General features: G+C 51.9%; 4 protein-coding genes across 4 annotated transcripts; 2 read left to right on the forward strand and 2 right to left on the reverse strand.

Moving 5' to 3' along the window:
• Window positions 1–38: 38 nt before the first annotated feature.
• BO72DRAFT_491932 (uncharacterized protein) lies at window positions 39–941 on the forward strand (the record flags this gene model as incomplete). Its single annotated transcript, XM_040948233.1, has 3 exons — window positions 39–589; window positions 667–747; window positions 812–941. The coding sequence occupies 3 exons, from the start codon at window positions 39–41 to the stop codon at window positions 939–941; spliced, it is 762 nt and encodes a 253-aa protein (XP_040805711.1).
• A 3491-nt stretch (window positions 942–4432) lies between these two features.
• BO72DRAFT_482892 (uncharacterized protein) lies at window positions 4433–6821 on the reverse strand (the record flags this gene model as incomplete). The annotated part of the gene is made up of 1 exon (XM_040947760.1): window positions 4433–6821. The coding sequence occupies exon 1, from the start codon at window positions 6713–6715 to the stop codon at window positions 4433–4435; it is 2283 nt and encodes a 760-aa protein (XP_040805712.1). The 5' UTR covers window positions 6716–6821.
• Window positions 6822–9310: 2489 nt separating this feature from the next.
• On the reverse strand, window positions 9311–13884 carry BO72DRAFT_176822 (Arf family guanine nucleotide exchange factor SYT1). Its single transcript, XM_040939440.1, has 3 exons — window positions 13246–13884; window positions 11948–13177; window positions 9311–11895 (listed from the first exon to the last, which is right to left on the reverse strand). Exons 1-3 carry the CDS (start codon window positions 13670–13672, stop codon window positions 9371–9373), a joined length of 4182 nt encoding a protein of 1393 aa, XP_040805713.1. The 5' UTR covers window positions 13673–13884; the 3' UTR covers window positions 9311–9370.
• A 3758-nt stretch (window positions 13885–17642) lies between these two features.
• On the forward strand, window positions 17643–19462 carry BO72DRAFT_455056 (putative metallocarboxypeptidase ecm14; the record flags this gene model as incomplete). Its single annotated transcript, XM_040946216.1, has 2 exons — window positions 17643–18035; window positions 18101–19462. The coding sequence occupies 2 exons, from the start codon at window positions 17643–17645 to the stop codon at window positions 19460–19462; spliced, it is 1755 nt and encodes a 584-aa protein (XP_040805714.1).
• Between the last annotated feature and the right edge of the window lie 133 nt (window positions 19463–19595).

A 19595-nucleotide genomic window follows, 5' to 3' on the forward strand; every position in this document is an offset into this window, starting at 1 on the left:
CTCTCTCTCCAATGCGACATGACCCCCCCCAATCATGGATGCTCCCCTCGCTCGTCCCGGAGGATCTAACTCTCGACGGCCCATCTCCGCAAACCCACCTTGAGATAGTGGAGATCCTCGACGAAGCCGCCGCTGAGATGAGTCAAGAGGAGAGCCACCGAAAGGGCGTCAAGCCCAACGTCCTCATCGAGCTGCTGTGCAGGAACACAGCCTCCGGCGCGCCAGCGATGGTGCAAATGTACGTCCAGATTCCCGTGACAGGCACGGAGTGGCAGCCGCCAAGCAAGCGGGCCCGTCAAGCCGTCGATGTCGTTCCTCCCCGTGCCAGGAAATGCATGGACGCGCACGGCCAGCTCCGCGATATCCACTGCGAGCACGCCCCAGCACTTATCGGATCCCGGCAGACCACGCAGGGCCCCGGTGGCTGGGTGCCCGGGGGTTATGTGCTTTACATCGCCCTGACAACTGTCCGTGAAGAGGACGGGGGTATGGTTGCGCTGTCGACCGGTGGGATTGGCGAGGGGGCGTTTTACGAGATGTCGCCGGCCGCGAGAGCGCAAGTTCGTTTGGCGTTCAAAGCTGCCTTTACGTAAGTTTGCTCTCTGCCGAGAGGAGAGGAGAGAAGGGATTTTGGATTTTGGATTCTGGTGATGCTGAACGTGATAGCTCCTTCGGCCGGCACCGGATCGTGCCATCGACCATGTGGGTGCCCAGTCGGCTGTTCTGGGATCCGGTGAAGCAGAAGATGTACTGTACCCTATCCATTCCCTCTTTCTATCTCCAGTTCTGTCTTCGCTAATGCGACTCCCAGCTTTTTCGTAGGAGACTTCAAGAGAATCGAGAGAGAATGGGAGTGGGACGATGAGGAGTTCCGACGATGGAGAATCTCAGAAGAAGCTTACGAAAGAGTCATGCGCTACCGGCAGAGATACACCCGCTAGTTGAGCTCTCACGAGCCATCCTTTTCGATTCACGCGCTGACAAGCAATACTATCTCTGCAAATCACAACTGCTTAGTACCAACTTGCCAATTCCCATTTGCCCTGTAGGCCTAAGGGATTCCTCGCTTTCCTCAATGCCCCTGGCCACGATCGACCGTAGTTTTATTGCCCTAAGGAAGCTTGTATTGAGCATGGCTTTGGCCACATATCGGGCTGCCTGCCGGCGGGTGTGCCACCATTGTAGCGTAGTCAGTCCGCTAGCTGAAAATTGCAGCCCCCCTGTTTCCCAGACTCGCGGTCGACGTGGACATGGCCCCGCGGCTTGCTTGCTGTAAAGTAAATCGCGTGCACTTCGTACGAGATAGGCTTCGGTGTATGCAAGCGGGTTTGTTCGCACGTACGTACGTACTGTATACCTCCCCTATCTTGTGTGCCTTTAATCCTCCGCAGGAAGTGATTAAGTCCAATATTCTCACTTCGCAGCTGTAGTGCCATCGCGACGTACGTCTTGGGCAACCCCTTATGTGTACGAGTCAGGTTTCAGTGTATGGCGTTCGCATCAAAGCGATTGAAAACAGTCAGCGCTAGACCTCCTTCCATGTTACTCTGAATTACGCATCTAATCGAGAAAGAACAAGATGCAAAGACCACTATTGTATTCGAGGAACCTGGGTAGGTGTGTCAAGGACGTGGGTAGACGGTGGATTCTGACTATCCGAGGCTATCTGTAGAACTAGCTAAGAACAACAAGGTGGGCGGTAGGCAGCAGCCTGAGCCGCAGAGCGTCAACATGATGATGAAAATCGGCTACTCGAGGCTTCAATGAGTGAGACTCTGAGCATGGCCATAGCCGTGGCGGTGAGAAGTTTGGATATTGAAGGCTCATGGCCGCTAACACGTTGACTACTCTGAAAATAAACTAGACTAGAGACGAGGGTCTTTATAGTCCCTCTGCCACTCGATTGGCTCCAGGTGCTCCGTCCGATAGTTGAATTGGCTCCACTCCTTTTGGCAAGCTTTTCTCCACCAAGCATCCTCTCTATTATGCCGGTTGAGAAAACCTCTGCCACTCGATAAGCTTCAGGTGTTCCGTGCGATAGTTAAACCTGTTCCATTCTTTTTGACAGACTTTTCTCCACCAAGCATCCTCTCCATTATGCCGGTTTTTCTCAACCGGCGGAGTCGATCTTCCTCAAATTCTCCCTCTCCGATGATTGTCGCCATAAGTAGGCGGTCCAGTCCGCCTCAAGTAGTCGGGGAGGCTATCATACACCCAGGACTCGTAGTTGGTTGGCTTCGTAGCACGGCTTCGCTCTAGGGCCGCTCAGGCTGTCGGGGTCGTATGTCCCCGCATGAGGAAATGCTTCTCGAGACCCGTGACGAACCTGATATCGCCGTGGCTATTCTGTCTCGGGGTTCCCAGAGTCTCCTGCAACGAAGCCAGGAACGGAGCGCGTTAGCAATACGATACACATCAAGAAGCTGTGGAGAACAGCAAAAGATGCACAGGGCAGAGGGAGGGAAAGATCAGCGTAAGACTCACTGAAAATCGTCTATAAGCCACCATCGGCGGGGGTCAGTATGCTTGTAGTCTCGCTGCCACTCAGGTGGCTCAAGGTGCTCTGTTCTATAATTAAACTTATTCCACTCTCGCTGACATTGTTTTCTCCACCAAACATCTTCGCCCTCCTTCCAGTTCTCCTGGTACTCTGGGAGAGAGCTGATCTCGCTAATCCGCTAAATTTCGAATACTAACATAGTCGACGGGGTACTGTGCCCTTGTTGAAGTTAGCAATGAGCATCCGAGATCGATGATAGCCCTTACCCGTTGTTAAAGGTATAACCGCCTGGGATACTCATCCCATAAACCCTTTTTGTTTCGATCCGAAAGGATCTGACAAGAAAAAGACCGCGGTAGCAGTTGAATTTCCGCGGAATTCGGCGTGCGCTTTTCAACATTTCGTAGCACGGGGAAACAAGACCTCGACAACCTAAGTACCAAAGTCAATGAATTAAAGAGATGAAAGAGTGATGGTCTCTCCATACCACTGGAATGATGGCCCTCAAAATGATACATACTCTGCAGGGTAAACATGCGTTCAGGACATGAGGATGGTTAAGAATCGAGGAAGGCCGGAAGGGATGGGGGGGGGGGAGAGGGCAACACCATGACTTACTCGGCAAGGCAAGCGGAACCACCTCCTCGTTCCTTCCACTTCAGTATACATTATGTATACACGGAGACAATTCAGACGTATTGAACGCATACAGCGGGCACACGAGCTGATAACGTGACGAGGAGTGTGGTGATGGTTGACGACCCCATGCTTGTGTAGAATCTTTCAAGCGTACAACGGGCTCTCTGATTACTCGATTTAGCTCCCCGTACAGTCCGAGTACCAACTTCAATGAGAATAGAATGATAACATAGAATGGAAGTTCGAAGAGGAGAGACTTCTTCCACTGCGAAAGGGGATGGTTGAAAGAGAAAGCTTGAGAGAGGAAGGCCGAGAGAGAAAGGTTGAGATAGCGAGGTTGAGTCCGGGAAGAACGAATGTGAAGACACTAGATGGAATCAGAACTGGTGAACATACCTTTTGGATTCACCGCTGGTTGGAGCATTGACTACTACACCATTGATGAGTTGTCAGGTTGTCTAATGTAGATACTGTACATTCACCAGCCATCTATCTCTGTGGCTCTGTTCGACAACTGCCCTTCCAATTCTTCTCCTCTTTCTTGTTCACTCGGAATGTAGAGTACTCCTATTCACAGAGACCCTTCCAGTAAGCTACGCCATGCAATGGGCGCTTCTACTGCTGGTGTCGTTGATGAGGTGCATCGCTATGGCATTGTTTGGTCTCAATTCCGCTGAGACCTCCACCTCAAGATGCCTAATTCCAGCTAATTGTTCCACCTTCTATGGCTCGGCCTCATTCCGTGCCCTCGCCATCTCGCGAAGGCAATAATGTACCATGACAGCTGAAATAACAGGGGATAGATCCCTGTGTAGAGACCCGGGGATACTGCACCCAGTTAAACAACTAACTACCTAGTAGTTAACTAACTCGTCCTCTGCTGCAATCTAGTCACCTGCATCTGTCTTGTGCTGCATCTCCCTGTCTGCAATATCAACCTCTGATTTCTCCCTCTGACCCCGCGTTGTTGCCTATAATGGGGAGAAAGATTACTGTGAATGAGTATACCGGCGCTCTTCCCGGCGGCTTATTAGTAGACTGGAAGCGCCTCGACGGACAGCTTCTGCGGGTCCTGGCGCAGAATAAAATTCTTGATGAGAAGCTGGTTATGCGACATGCCTAAAGCCTCTGTATTATTTTCCGAAATCAGCTGTTTTTGGAGAGAGGGTTAAGACTCCAGCAATGGATGGGGGGTATCCAGGCTCTACAACATACTTGCTTTGGGGGATGTTAGTGGATGGATTGATCTAAGAATAGGTTCTTGCATTGGCTGATCTAGAAGCTAGAATACTACTATTTCAAGCGTCGGTCCACGAAATCTCTCTGCCACTCGGGCGGCTCTAGGTGCTCCGTCCTATAATTGAAACGGTTCCATTCTCGTTGACATGCTTTTCGCCACCACACATCTTCCCCCTCCTCCCAATTCTCCCGATACTCGGGGAGATAGCTTATATCACTGAGCTCGTCCAGTTGCCTGATCTTTTCCATCCATTCGTCGGTAGATGATGGAGTGGCTGACCTCTGGTCCTTCTTGGTTTGCGACACCTGTCGCCACAGGTATGCCGTCCACTCAGCTTCGCAATCGTGTATCACGGTCGAGCTACCTTCTGATTCATAGTCTGTCTGCATGTCCTGGTTTTGTTCCTTGGCCTTCATCTTCTGCACGTGCTGAGCTTGTTCCGGTGCCTTCATCTTCTGCATGTTCTGGACGTTGCTCTTTGTGTCCTGAATGTCCATCTTCATGTCCTGGACCGTGACCTTCCTGTGCTCAATGTCTGCCTGCATATTCTGAGCCTTTTCCGGCGCCTTCTTCTTCTGCATGTCCTGGATGTTGACCTTCGTATCCTGAATCTCCGCCTTCATGTGTTGAGCATGTTCCGGTGCCTTCATTTTCTGCATGTCTTGGACGTTGACCTCCGTGCTGTAAATATCCCCCTTCGTGTCCCGAGCGTGTTCCGGTGCCTTCATCTTCTGTATGTTCTGGGTGTTGTTATCTGTGTCCTGAATGTTCGCCTTCATGTCCTGGAACGTGACCTTCCTGTGCTCAATGTCCGCCTGCATGTTCTGAGCCTGTTCCGGCGCCTTCACCTTCTGCATATTGGTCTTCGAATCGGGAGCATCGGTCTGCATGTCCTGGACGTTGACCTTCGTGTCATGAATCTCCGCCTTCATATCCTTAGTCTGTTTCGGTGCCCTCGTCTTCTGCATGTTGATCTTGAAATCGGGAGCATCGGTTTGCATGTCCTGGATGTTGGTCTTCGTGTCCGGAATATCCCGAGCCTGTTCCTGTGCCTTCATCTGCTGAATGTCGGCCTGCATGTCCTGGACGTCTGTGTACATGTCGTGGACGACTTCCTGCAACTTATCGACAACTGTCTGCATGTCCTGGACGTCGGTCTTTGTGTCCTGAATATCCTGAGCCTGTTCCTGTGCCTTCATCTCCTGAATGTCGGCCTGCATGTCCTGGGCGTCTGTGTTTATGTCGTAGACGACGTCCTGCAACTCATCGACAACTGTCTGCATGTCCTGGACGTTCGTCTTCATGCTCTGCATGTCGGCCTGCATGTCATGAGCCTGTTCCTGTGCCTTCGTCTTCTGAAGGTCTGCCTGTGCCTTCATCTTCTGCATGTCGGCCTGCATGTCCTGAATGTTGATCTGTATGTCGAAGACGACTTCCTGCAACGCATAGACGACTGTCTGCATGTCCTCGACGTTGGCCTTTGTGTTATGGACCTCTGCCTGCATTTCCTGAGCCTGTTTCTGTGCCTTCATCTCCTGAAGGTCCGCCTGTACCCTCATCTTCTGAATGTCCGCCTGCATGTCCTGAGCCTGTTCCTGTGCCTTCATCATCTGAATATCCGTCTGTACCTGCATCTTCTGCATGTCGGCCTGCATGTCCTGAACCTGTTCCTGTGCCTTCATCTTCTCAATTTCCGCCTGTGCCTTCATCTTCTGCACCTCTGCCTGTGTTTCCTGAAGGCTGGACTGCATACCCTGCACATATTCCTTGAGCTTCTGAGCGTCGGTCTGCAGGTTTTGAGTGTGTGCCTCGGTCATTTGAATATCAATCTGCATGTTCTGAGCGTTCGCCTCGATCATGTGGAGATGTGCCTGCGTGTCCTGAGCCTGCATCTTCTGAATGTCTGTCTGTGCCTTCATCTTCTGCACCTCTGCCTGCGTCTCCTGGAGGTTGGCCTGCATACCCTGAACATACTCCTTGAGCTCCTGAGCGTCGGTCTGCAGGCTTTCGGTGTGTTCCTTGGTCATCTGAGCGTCGGTCTGCATGTCCTGAGCGCTCGCCTCGATCATCTGGACATGTGCCTGCGTGTCCTGGACAATGGCCTGCATCTCCTGCATCATGTCTTCCAGGCTGCTGCGAACGATGTCCTTCAATTCATCGCGCAAGATGTCTCGAATGTCTTGCCGAACAGTTGTCTTCATCACATCGTGGATCAATTCTTTGAGTTTGTGGACCTCCGACTCGATGATGTCGGTGGGCACCTTCAGCTTCCAGTTGTCGAGGGCTGGCTTTCCGGTTTTGAGTCCTAGGGACCCGATGGGGTTGACCACGAACATGGTGTCGTGATCTAGGATCTGCGATCCGAGGAGGGGGTGTGAGGTCGAGGTCAAGATGGGGTGTGAGGTCGAGCGTGAGGGAGAGGTTAAAACAAGGTTCAAAGGTTGTTGGAAGTCAAGAAATGGATTTCTGATATTGCTCATGGAGCACGAACTGAGTTCTGACAAAGGTTTGAGAGAGTCGTGATCCTGAAAGTGCTTGTAAAGCGCAGAATGGGGTTGAAAAACGGGGGTAGAGAGGATGGTTGGGGAGAAGTCGACGATGGGAATCGACGGGGGGGGGACGGGGGGATATCATCGTCGACCTGCTCCATTGCTGCGTTGACACTGAAGGAAGGAGCACGGCAGGTGAGTAGATAATCAGGGCAAGTACGGTTAGGAGGAGGAGGAGGAGAAGGATTGAGGAAGAAGAAGGGAGGAAGGCGAAGCAGAATACAACAGCAGAAGGAAGGCGCCGGGAAACCGCCGGAACAGTACGCGGAACACCATACTGCAATACCCAGTGGCCGTCCGTTAAGAATATCAAGGAGGATGAGTCGTCAAGAAGAACTAGTTGTCGAAGAGGATGAGTTTTCAAAGGAGGACGAGCGGGGATGGAGAAAGGGTTAGGGCTGAGATCCCCTGTAGAGTGAAGTAGCGGGTGCGGGGATGCCAGTACAAGGCTATCCGCAGAGAACAATCGAGCTTATTGACTTGAGGTCTATTGAGAATGAGCCACTATTAAACAATGCAGAGCAGCATAGGTATAGGCAGGTCATAGTGCGTAAGCTGTAATAGCCCGATGTCGATAGGATGGTAGATGAACAGGTGTAGCCGCCCCTTGTAGCCAATTTATCTTTCTCAATGATCCTCTTATAATATCCTCGCACGGCAGATATATCAAAACCCTGACCGGGGATTTGAGTCAATGGATGAGATAGCAAGTCCCCTCTAGCATTCTTGATGGCCCTCTTACGACCTCTTCGTAAGGTAAATGTCAGACAGCCTGATCTAGAATTTTGTAAATCAATACAAAAGCAAGTGGACACTCCACAATTCCATCCCAGCCGTGGCGCGTCAGAATTCTGAGAGAGGTTCACCTGAAGTTCCCATATTCGCTGCCTGTAACGAACACCTTGCGCAGTTCTGGATCACCTACGTAGTACATGATTTGGCGAAGAAACTATAGGCGAGTCGCATAAACACCGACAAGGGAACCTATCTGCAGTACTTTCAAGTGAAATGTGAGTTTCAAGCATATAGTAGAGACTCATCTCCCAAGCCAGACCTCCATCCCAGCCCGCCACACTGCACCAAGACACGAATAAATAAACCCCCAACATCAACCGCAGCGTCATAGACAGCCAAAACCCCTCAGCAACGCGACAACCCTACACCGCAACAACAACAACAACAGACCACCCACCATTTCCAAGAACACCATACGCAACAACCTAGTTTCTCAGCACCTCAAACACTTTTGGTAATGTCTCCCGCCCTCACAACCGTGCAAACAGCATAACAGCAATTCTCCTGCGCCCGCATTCCCCTGGCCTAGCGACACAACCAACACGCAGTCTCAACCAAGGCACACGGACTTGCGCTCCCACGGTTCCTGGCTTCTCGTTCTAGGTATATAACTTCGCTCTAGGTATAGACATTACTTCAAGGTATAGGCAATACCTCGCTCCTACGGTCCCCAACCCCGCTCCTACGAATCCCCAATACCCTCCGCTCAACCCGCCCAGCACACGCAGCACATCGCCCCCACCCCACCCTTCGACCGACATCCCCAGCTGACGCCCAAATTTCAGGCACTACACCTCCTTTGCTCAGTCACGGAACATGTCTTCTTCATCCAGAAGCTCTAGATACGGTGCACGATCATTTCTCCGTGGTTGACGCCCTTTGCTCCGTAGGCTCACAGCCACTGCTGGCCGGTATTACCGTCCGAACGGCCCGCCATTTATGTTGGACATTTACTATACTGCAAACAATAAGCGGATTCCGTCTCGAAGGACTCTGATTTTTCGTCATCTGCATCTTTTCTGGTACCAAGCTACTTTCCTATCGTTCCTCTGTTTTCTCAATTTGTTCTTGTTCCATTGCCATAGAGGTTGGTGCTGACGTCTACTAACTAACTACATGCTACGCAGTCTCTTTCTGCCCTGCCGCAATGTTCCGCTCTCCGGCCTGGCGCGTGGTCGATTGGGATGGACGCGGCCTTTCGGCATCGATCAATCCACTTCCATTAGATCGCAGAGTTCTTTCGTCCTACGTGACAATCGCGGCTATCGACATCGGATGAAAGATTTCTATTGTTAAATTCCTTGTATTTTGTATTATCCAAGATCATGCCACCATGTGCAAGGTATGAATGCTAAGTACGGTATATCAACTCAAGGTTTCAACATAGTCGATCAAACTGTCCACCCAACCAACCCGAATGCATGCATACTCAGGGCTTCGAATCAAAACCCAGAACAGAATCATGGTATCAGTATCATAAACGGCGCGGGGAGGGAGCCCCACGCATGCTCTATCAGTTTGAGTTGAGGAGGCCGCCGGCATCTCCACACACACAAGGAAAGTCAAAGAGAAAGAAGATGAATAGGGGTATAAAGTCGTAAGAAAAAAGAGAAAAAAAAAAGAGAGCCTAGACAAGGGTGGGGCTTGTTATGCATGGACGGCTTGCTCGGGAGAGCTAGGAGGTAGTTTTGGAGGTGGTGGTTGCTCGTCAATGGCAGTGCTACTACCGGCTTTGGGGGACATAGGCTCGTCGATGATGCTCAGAGGCGCTTCTCGAATAGCGGTGGGAAAGGAGATTTCAGACATCTTGGCACTCGAATCGGCAATATCATCGTTCTCGACCTTCTTCTCCTCAGGGAAAAGAGTCTCAGAGGCCTCCTTGAACTCCTCCGTCTCATCATAGAAATGAACACTTTCGCGCGCTCCAGGGCTGGTACTCCGCAAAGAGTGCGGGTAGCGTGGATGTAAATTGGTTTCGGAGGTAATGGACTCGCCACCGCTGCCAATAGCTGGGTCTGATGCTCGCGGCTCGTCAGACGGGGTGGGTTTCCGCAACTTCAAGCGCTCCTCCGGCGGCATATTCTGCCATTCGCTCCCGAAGGTGACGATCGAGGCCTTCTTGCCGTGTACCGTAAAGCTAGCGGACTTTCGCGACAGACCTTCACCATCATGCGTACCTTGCGCATCCTCGAGCGCGGCCAGGCTGGAGGCTGAGTCGCGTGCTTTCTTGCTTCGTGGGTGATTTCCGTGTACGCTCGGCGCATCGCGAAGGGTACGGTGAAGACTGCGTCGGATTCGACTTGTGCGATCGATCGAGGTCTTAGATTGCGTGTCCTCGTGCTTCGATTCAGTTTCGTTATCCTTAGAGGCAAGAGACGGCCTTCGCGAGGCTTCTAGGAGACCAGTTTCCCGTAGGATGCGCTCTTCGCCTTCATCGAAACTATTGGGCACGGTAAGCTTAGATGCGTGGGATCCAAGGCTCACAACGTCCATTCGGCTGGCAGCACTAAGAACAGAAGCCTCCCGAGTGAGTCGGCTTGCACGATCAGGGGAACTTGACATGGCACGTTCCTTGGCGGCGTCAACAGAAAGACGCCTACTAGCGCGATCAGGCTGATCAAACGAAGCGAAGGATGCCGGAATGCTCGGCCTTCTCACATCCGCCGAGGCAGGGTGTGAGGGTGGCTCAGAGATGGAAGGTGGTTTTGCAGAGCTTGGATGTGGAGAAGCTTCCCGAATGGGAGAGGTGACTTGAATGGTCTCGGCTTCCTCGTACGGTCCCTCTACAGCATTGCTAGCGCTCGGAGCAGGAATCTGGAGCTGAAGGCCTTTTGGTTCAGTCGTGGGCGGGGCCTCTTTCACCTCCTCACCCAAGTCTCGAACAAGCACCTCCCTGTAGCACCTGGTACGCCATATGTCCTGTCTCACCCATTTAAGCTTGGCGGCCATGCGACCAGCTGCCATGATGACCTGTTCGCGGGCTCTAGAGTTCACGGGAGTCAGCACCTGTAGATGCCTCGCGTTCCGCAACAGATCATCGAGCTGCCTCTGGCTGACGAATAATTTCTCGTTGGCCTCTCGAATTTTGTAACGCATTAATTGAGCCTGTGATGCGAGCATGTCCTCGCCCATGTCGGCCGCAGGATTCGGGGATGGTGGTTCTCTGTCTGTCAAAGACGCAGAGGAGCCCCTGCGACTCATGCGATTGCGCTGTGCCTCGTAGTTGGTTGCTATCATCCCTTTGCTTGGAACCCCAGTGGTCTTGAACGCGGCCGCATAATTAAGTTTTGCCAGCCAATCATTCATGTCAGCTTCCGAGTTGGCCAGGAAGACCTCTTCAAGAGCGTTAGAGCGGACATAAACAAACGCATTCTTATGCTTCTTGTAACTAGAGTCAAGCAAAGCAACAGCATCTTCTGTCGGCATCATGCCATCAGGTTTGAAGTCGGTCAGAGGGGGCTTGAAGGTAACGGCCCGACGGCGACCTTCCTTGACGTGTGACTCGTGTTGGTGGATGAGGGACTTAACCCAGTTGACGTCCCGGAAAAAGTACAGTTTCGAGAAAGTAAGAAGAGCGCCCCATTCCTGCCACGGAGATCGGGCTTTTTTCTTCTTTGGGTCTTTGCGCCAAAGCAGACCGACCTTTGCCACTTTGATGTCGACTAGACCTGGGCTCGAGTCAATCGGGTTCTCCATACTGGACGGCATGAAAGCGTCGGGACGGGACCGGGCGGAGACGATCTGCAGGACCGCAGATCTTGAGAATGCTCGATGGAGACCTTCTATGTCCGGAGGTCCTTCCGTGCCATCACAACGGTAAGTATCGTCGAGGTTCATGACATCCTTCAGACTTGGGCGAAGGGAGTCGAGCTTGTTGTCCATGATCAAGGTATAAGGATCTACTGGCTCTTTACCCAAGTGATCGGAGCTGGCGGTTTTGAATAGAGCTCGTCGGGGCTTTGGGAGATGACGTCCATTGAGGTTGGTGTCCTCGATATGGATGAAGGGCGTATAGGAGATGTTCTCATAGAAGCATTCAAGAATGTCCTCTGATATGCCTTCCCCTCGAGTGTTCCTCACATAGTCCGGCTTTTGCATTTTGCGCTTGTTGTTCTTGTTGAAAACATCAGTGTGCAGAATTAGGATAGAGAACGCGATGAAGTATGCCTGGTCTACAGATTTCTGAAGTCAGCTCAGTACAAATTAGGGAATTAAAGCTAGTACCTGGATTTGCGAAGATACCAGGATTACATTCGTGGTATCGATCCGCAAAGCTTTGGAGGAATCTGTCAATCTGCTGCGTCTCCTTTGGTAATTCCACCTCCATCAATAGCTTTCGAATGGCCATGTCAATTGGGTCGCCAAAGAACGAGAACCCCCGCATGTACTTGCGCAATGCGGTTTTGTGAAATTCGTCATTTGCTTGTGAGAGCACACTAGCGATAGCGCTTTTTGAAATCGCAGCTTCCAAACGCTCTAGGTACGTGGCTGGCGTGTCATCCTCCTGCCTGGCCGGATAGGATGGCGTTTTCGAGACAGGAGTGTCTGCGCCTCGGGCAGCAGGTGAACCGCTGCGAGGATAGGGTGGCTCGGAATTCTGTCGGAGTCGTTGGGGGATGCTGAAAATATCACCAAAGCTTTTGCGCCCGCTAGTCGAGGTCGACGTACGTCCGGAAGGTGTAAGATGAGGCGATGCCTGCTGCTCACTGGAACGTATGTTCGCCAAGGAGTCCAACGTTGACGAACGCGCGCGTGTAGTCAAGGGGTTTCGGTTCCTGGTCGAGGGCGTTGAACGAGCGGAGTGGGTCGAATTGGCGGAGTCATTCCTCAAAAGAGGCGGTCGGGGGGACGCAACGCCTGCGGAACGAGAAGGAGACGGTAACGGGGAGATGTTGTCTTGCTCTTGCGCATCTGGTGTAGTTGGCTTGGGGCCTGTTTGGCCATTCAAGGATTTGGGAGTGCGACCGTTCATCGATTGTGACGCAGTGGGTCTGGGTGGTAGGGGGAACAGAGGGTTGCGATTTCGTTTCAAGCGTGGCATACGGAATCGTTTCGCGCTCGATATTGAGCCTTCATTGGAGGGTACTGGACGGGCAGCTCCGTGATCACCAGAGCTCTGGTCAGACCGAGAAGACTCAGAGAACCGCACGTCAACCATCGAAGAACGATTAGACTCCGCCAGATGATCCCGCCCGTTACTCCGAATCGATGTAGTCGATAAACGACCTGGCTCCTCACCGCTCACACGATAAATCGAGCGACTGGTATCCGCGGCTTGTGATCCTGTCGAAGATTGGGCGACATATCGTGGTCTTCCATGGAGACTACCTTGCTCAAGAGGGAGTTCTTCCGTCGAGGCCTTCTTGTTATCCGGGAAAAATTTGAACTTCGTCTTACGCTTGACCGGCTCGTCGATTTCATGACCCGTCGGAGCAGTCGTGATGATAGTCGGAGCTAAGAAAGAGACCCCGGAGGATGATTAGCGAGGGCTCGTAATCATAGCGATGGCAAGAATAACTCACGTGGAAGTTCGGGCACAGGAGGTATATCTTTCTCTCCTTTGGCATACGACTTGGACAGCTGAGGGTCCGACGCGTGGCGGAGTCTCATGAAGCTGAACCGGTTTATGCGCCAATTGGGACCGCTCCCCGGCAAAGGTGGATGGCCCGTATTTCTCGGTCTCGGGCTTGCGTCATCCGTGCGACTGCGTGTTCCTGTGAGACCATTGTTGCCCTGTCCTTCATTCGCATGGTCGTCGAATTCTGGGCCGGCCAGAGAGGGTGAGCGAGGGGCCGACTCGGAGCGTCTTGGGTTGAGTGCGGTCGTGGAGAGTGTGGGACGTGGTATTTGTTCGCTATGGCGGGATTGTGCGTTTGGCTCGAACAAGTAGCTCCGTCGCTTGGCTTCATTGCTATCAGAAGAACCGATCCGTAACCCCTTCCAGTGCATAGTGAGCGTGTTTCCGGCGGACGTTTCTTTGGGTAATCCTGCAGCGCAACCTATCCAAGAGACCCATTCGATTGTGTATGAATTTTTGGTCACTGATTTCACCGCGCAGAATGTACGACACTCTATGAGACTGGGGCTGCGGGAACCTGTCGATGGTAGGGATACTGTGCGAAGACGTCACTGCGGATCAGACCGATTTGCATCGCGATCGCCTCGAAAGGGGAATATCAAGCCGGGCGGACTAGGGGGAGGTCGTTGGGCAGCGAATAGCGAGGCCGTAAAAAGGGGGGGAGGGAAGAGAGAAGGAGGGAGGAAAGGAGGCGGCGGGCAAAAGTCGATCACCGATGCAGAAATTCCCGTTTGCAAGTCAAAACCGTCGAAGCTCCCGGTAGGAGCTATTACATCGCCAGGTGAATGTGCGATTTCACTGTGTATCGAGGAATCGGAAAGAGGAATTGAAGTAACGCAGCGAGCGATCGGCCAGAAGACGGAGAGAGAGGTGTGATGCTTGTCGTTGTTGGATCGGGGGGGGGTTGTGCTGGTGGTGGTAAAGAAAGTTTGGCAGGCAAACAGGAGGGGTAAAGAAATGAAAGTCAACTTTTTGAGGGGTGTTTGAGGGGAAATGTCCAACAGAGAGACTGCTGGTGTGAGAAAGAAGAAGAAGAAAAATGGGTATTAGGCAAGGAATGATAATAAAGAGAAAAGCGACTAAGAGACGGTGTGGGGGTAAGATGAGAGAAGGCCGAGACGAAGGGGGGAGAGGGTGGTTGGCGAGGTAAGGATAAGCTGGCGATGCTGACGACGGGCGGCGGAAGTGGAGGACTGGATGGAGTGCGTGTGTACTCACTCCGTGGGTATGAATGGATGGCCTAGGAGCCTGAGGAGGAGGCCCGCCGAGAGCAGGATTCCAGAAGAGTGACTAGTCGGATTCCAACAAGTTGGCTGTTCCTAAAGGACTAGGACTAGGACTACCGGGCCGAGATTCACACGTGCGGGTAGGTACGGTAAGATGGTAAGGTAGTAAAGTACGAAGTTACTCAGTAGTACAGCAGCAGTACCTAGTAGCTACAGAATTAATGTACTAGTACACCACAGGGCTGGCTGGTTAGCTCCCATTTTCAGCCCCTGTAAGATTCTTCTTCCCTGATCCGGCACTTGTCTGCTTCTGCATCTGCCTTTTTCCATACTGTGTAGATATTGTGCTGTGTACTCCCGCCATATAGTGTCGATAATATGTCTCATCTGGAAGCACGGGTGAAACTGCCCGTGGTCCCAGCATTGTTTCTATCTTTATCAATGGGCCAGCGACCCTGACAGTTCTGGCGTGCGTTTCTCTGATACAGTGCTTGTATACTCCGTACCCCATCCAAATATAGAGAGACGCGGGTGCATGGATGGATCTGGTAGAGATTGCGCTCTACCCTAGTTTCTCCCCTGGCCAGGATGATGCTCTTGGCCCCTTTCCTTCCCTAAACATGGGCTATTTCTAGGGATTCAATGCTGCCAAATTTAAACTTGAGAGAAATTATTTAATCTTCATTTTCAATCAATTGCTGACTAAATATAGAAAACAAAATGAGTAAGAGCTGAACGTTTAGCATTTCAATACTTGTAACCTGGCACTGTGCACAAAACTGTAATGTGGAGGAGGATGTACAGTACATCGCGTATTCCGTACAGTACTCTGTACAGCACACGCAATCCGCAAGGCCCAAACCTATACCCACTCACGTGATCGGTGTTCTGGCCACGTCAAGCGCCCCAACTGTCGTCATCTGTCCCTTTTCCCCTTGTGTCCCCTTCCTTCACTCAGAGCCTTTTTCTCAAGACTTAACGAGAGAACAAGGCCACTTGGTGGGCATGGGCAAAGGTGATTATCCACACTCTCCGCTCACTCTCCCCACCATCCACTCATGTCAAGAATCAGCATGGTCATTAGAGCCTTGGAGAGACGTTGTACCGGCACATTCCAATTGGGCAATTGCGGAACCCCTTCCCTTCTCCCTCTCAACCGCAAATGGGTTTACTCATAGGATACTTGGGGAAGTGGATGGCTACTAGGGAGGTAGGGCCTGGCCAGCCGCCCCTTCCTCTCGAACCAAGGGCCACGAAAGGAACCGAACCACCACACCAAATTCGTCCCCTTCATATCGGTCCTGAAGGGTCAGCTCTGCAATGTAATTTATATAAAGTCAACCCGATCATCTGTTCGGCCTCCTCCGGCTTCCGCATGCGAGATGGTGTCAAGCGTTAGGCTTGGCAAGAACTCATCTCGGGGTTTCGGTTTGTCATTGACAGGGGCTAACGATACGTAAGACATAAATACCGCTCACCTGTCAGGATCAATGTTTCGTGGGGCTAGACCCAATGCTTTCTGAATGCGACCATCCTATCGTATTCCAGTCACAACTCAATAAAATCTGCATCTCAAAGAAGCAAGATAAAATAAAGCGACCGTCGCATTTCGAACAAGGAAATATTATGGGTTTTGGGGATAAACGCACTATCCGATATCTGAACCGTCAAAGGTAAGCCATCGACAAAATGTTCGATGTGCCTGGGCCGTCGAGCTATCGTCTATTAATAAGGTCTTCTTAAATCTGTTCTAGAAGAAACGATTTGATTTCTCCATGGGTGGTGCATGCAGGCCGCGACCGGCCGCAGCAAATCTGCACGGTCAGGGGAAACTCCATGAAAATGCCCTCCACCGCCATTAGGATGCTTTCTACCTTCTTTTCACCGAAGGCAAGGGACTTCTGAAATTTCTTGATTTCCTTTTGTACTTCACCGCACAGGAAGGGCGCTGCGAAAAAGAACGAGACCACGTTATTCCATGATATGAGTGTTGCAGGGTAGGACGAGCCCATATAACAATAGGTAGTCTGTCATGCATACCGTCGGATCACTTGGGTTTGTTGTTCGCATACAGCTTGTCGTTGTCTATTTGCTCGCTTGTTGTTTCACACGATAAAGGTGAGGATGAATCGGATCCATGATGGCGCTGAGTCCTGCGATGAGTTTGTGACATGTCAGCCGGGAAGCTGAGCAAGGAGAATGCGAGGTACGCGATCTTTCAAGGTTCCGGTTCGTGTCAAGGGGAAGCGACGGTGGAAGAGGAAATGTGATGCTGGCTATCAGTGACATCATCCTTTTCTTGACAAGAAGCGCTGGAGTTAGAGCTAGATAGCGACTCTCTTCGTACAAAAACATCGAGCTGTTTTCCGCTCAGCGCAGTCCAAGTCTGCAAGTATGAGAGCAAGAGCACGCACTGCCATGCAAGAGGGTACCTTTCTGTAAAAGGCTAGCTCAAAATGACCTTCCGGGTCGGTCTAGTCGAGTTGGGATTAGTGGCCGGCCCTGCCAGTCAGCGGAGTCGATAGAGAATCTGGCAGACGATGAGGATCCAGGCGTACTAATCCACTGTTTGCTAATGGACAGCTCGACACAATGGCTCAATTCACACGCTTGGGTATTTCTATATGGCCCACCTCAGTATCTGGGCTCTTATACTTGGTTATCCGACGTTTGAAGTGCCAGAAGAACAATTATCTTGTAACCAGAGTGTAATCAGAGTACAGTCTTTGAGGCTGCCTACTGTCTGGAAGGCGAATTTATATTTCCTTCCAAGGCATGTGAGTGAAACAACCTAATGAAAACCAGGGAGATGCACGAGTCTCAAATTGTAAATGATAGTCAAGCTTAAAAGTGACATTTTGATATCGATGCTTATCACAATTAAAATGATCGGCTAGACCCACGGTGCGATCTCGTGTCCCTGATGCCTGAGGCGGAAAGCTCAGCCTCGCCGTTGCCGTCATTCTCACACCCTCGGCTCTTCAACTTTCTTTTCTTCTCACTTCACTGCAATCAACCTTGCTATCACTCGAGTATTCCGCCAGACATTCGTCTGGGGAATTGATGTGCAACCACGGTCACCCGTACATTTTCCGTGATGCACCTAACATTCGTCATGCGCTATTTTCTGTTTCTAGTCCTCCTGCTGGTCGCAACGGTCGCCCTGGTCTCCGCCGTCCCCGCAGGCTCCAGCATCACTCCACCGCCGCCGATCGAGCCCGTTCAAATTCTATCCTGCCAGCCACCCGATACCCGAAGGCCATGGACTCGGTTTCGAGACTGGGTCATTGAGTCTATATGGAGTATACCAAAGTCCGCCAGCAGTTCACTGCGCGGACACTCCCCGCCTCCCCAGGCTCTGGCGCGATACGGCAGTGATGTGGTTCTACGGTTCACCCTGCGCAACGAGGATCAAGCGGAAGCACTGGCTCAAGCAGCTGATATCTTGTTCCTTGACGTCTGGGCGTCGACGCCCCAATTTGTCGATATCCGTTTGGCCCAGGAAGTGGTAAGTCTCCGACTGATTGATTACTGATAACATGCACCGACGCTGATAACGCTTGCGGCGCATAGATCCCCTCACTTCTCGGCTTATTACCCGCCTCCCTCCACACTGCCTACACCCCCTTGATCGATGATCTAGCACACAGGATTTATGCCTCTTACCCGAGTCGCAGACCGGTGGGGCTCAATGGACAGTCGGGTTATATCTCCTCAGGTCGGCAAGCCACGCAACTCGGCGATGTCTTTTTCCACGAATACCAACCCCTTGGCGTCATTGTGCCCTGGATGCGTCTGATGGCTTCGATGTTTCCTTCCCATGCGCAGATGACCAACGTGGGAATATCCTATGAGGGCCGAGAAATTCCCGCACTCCGACTGGGTGTAGGCAGCAATCGTGACAAGAGCCCCACGCCGCGCAAGACCATCCTCCTCGTCGGGGGGAGTCATGCTCGTGAATGGATCAGTACCTCAACAGTGAACTACGTTGCCTACAACCTGATCACCAAGTACGGTAAGTCCAAGGCGGTCACCCGGCTGCTGGAGGACTTTGACTGGGTGTTAGTGCCCACGCTCAACCCCGACGGCTACGTATACACGTGGGAGACGGATCGTCTCTGGCGCAAAAATCGCCAACAGACCAGTCTGCGATTCTGTCCTGGGCTGGATCTCGATCGGACCTGGGATTTCCAATGGGACGGCGAGCGGACGCGCTCCAACCCCTGCTCCGAGAATTATGCGGGAGACGAGCCATTCGAGGGGTTGGAAGCACAGCAGCTGGCCCAATGGGCTCTCAATGAGACGCAGAGCAACAACGCCGAAATTGTCAGCTTTGTGGATCTGCATTCCTATTCGCAGCAGATTCTGTATCCTTTTTCATACTCGTGTTCGTCTGTGCCACCTACCCTGGAAAGCTTGGAAGAGCTTGGCCTCGGGCTGGCCAAGGTCATTCGGTATGCCACGCATGAGATCTATGATGTCTCATCGGCGTGTGAAGGCACGGTCACCACGCGAGCGCCGGACAGTGGACGCTTCTTCCCCATCGGTGGATCCTCGGGTGGTAGCGCTCTTGACTGGTTCTACCACCAGCTACACGCGACCTATTCTTATCAGATCAAGCTCCGCGACCGTGGTAGCTATGGTTTTTTGCTTCCCGCGGAGCATATCATTCCCACAGGGAAAGAAATCTACAATGTGGCCTTGAAGTTGGGATCCTTCCTTCTCAAGGGGAATGCCTTCGACGTTGACTGGGAGGCCGAGATGGAAGACATCGGAGTGGTTGCCACGTCGGAGGATGATTTTAAGTCTGTTACTGGAGACCACCTGTCTGTAGTTGATGACGAGGCCACGGCCCACGACACTGACCCAGACGAACCGGAGGAATGGGAGGTGGTGGATTGGACGGAGCAACATTCGTTCGAGTTCCGTCGGTGATCAAGTTGTCTTTACAGAAAAGTCAGCACTTGCGATTTGTTTCTTTCTCCACCCGGGACGATACCTAGCTGATGGCTTGGGACGATGATTCTACGACTATGACTAATGATGTTTGTTTGGCAGCATGGGATGA

Source organism: Aspergillus fijiensis (genome assembly GCF_003184825.1).
Source record: "Aspergillus fijiensis CBS 313.89 unplaced genomic scaffold BO72scaffold_4, whole genome shotgun sequence".
NCBI lineage: Eukaryota > Fungi > Ascomycota > Eurotiomycetes > Eurotiales > Aspergillaceae > Aspergillus > Aspergillus fijiensis.

Excerpts from the sequence above, each read along its gene's own strand:
- BO72DRAFT_176822 (XM_040939440.1), bottom strand. The coding sequence starts at position 13,672 with ATGCACTGGAAGGGGTTACGGATCGGTTCTTCTGATAGCAATGAAGCC. Across the intron at positions 13,178-13,245 it reads TCCTGTGCCCGAACTTCCAC|CTCCGACTATCATCACGACT; the intron begins GTGAGTTATTCT and ends TCTCTTTCTTAG. Across the intron at positions 11,896-11,947 it reads TGGTATCTTCGCAAATCCAG|ACCAGGCATACTTCATCGCG; the intron begins GTACTAGCTTTA and ends AGAAATCTGTAG.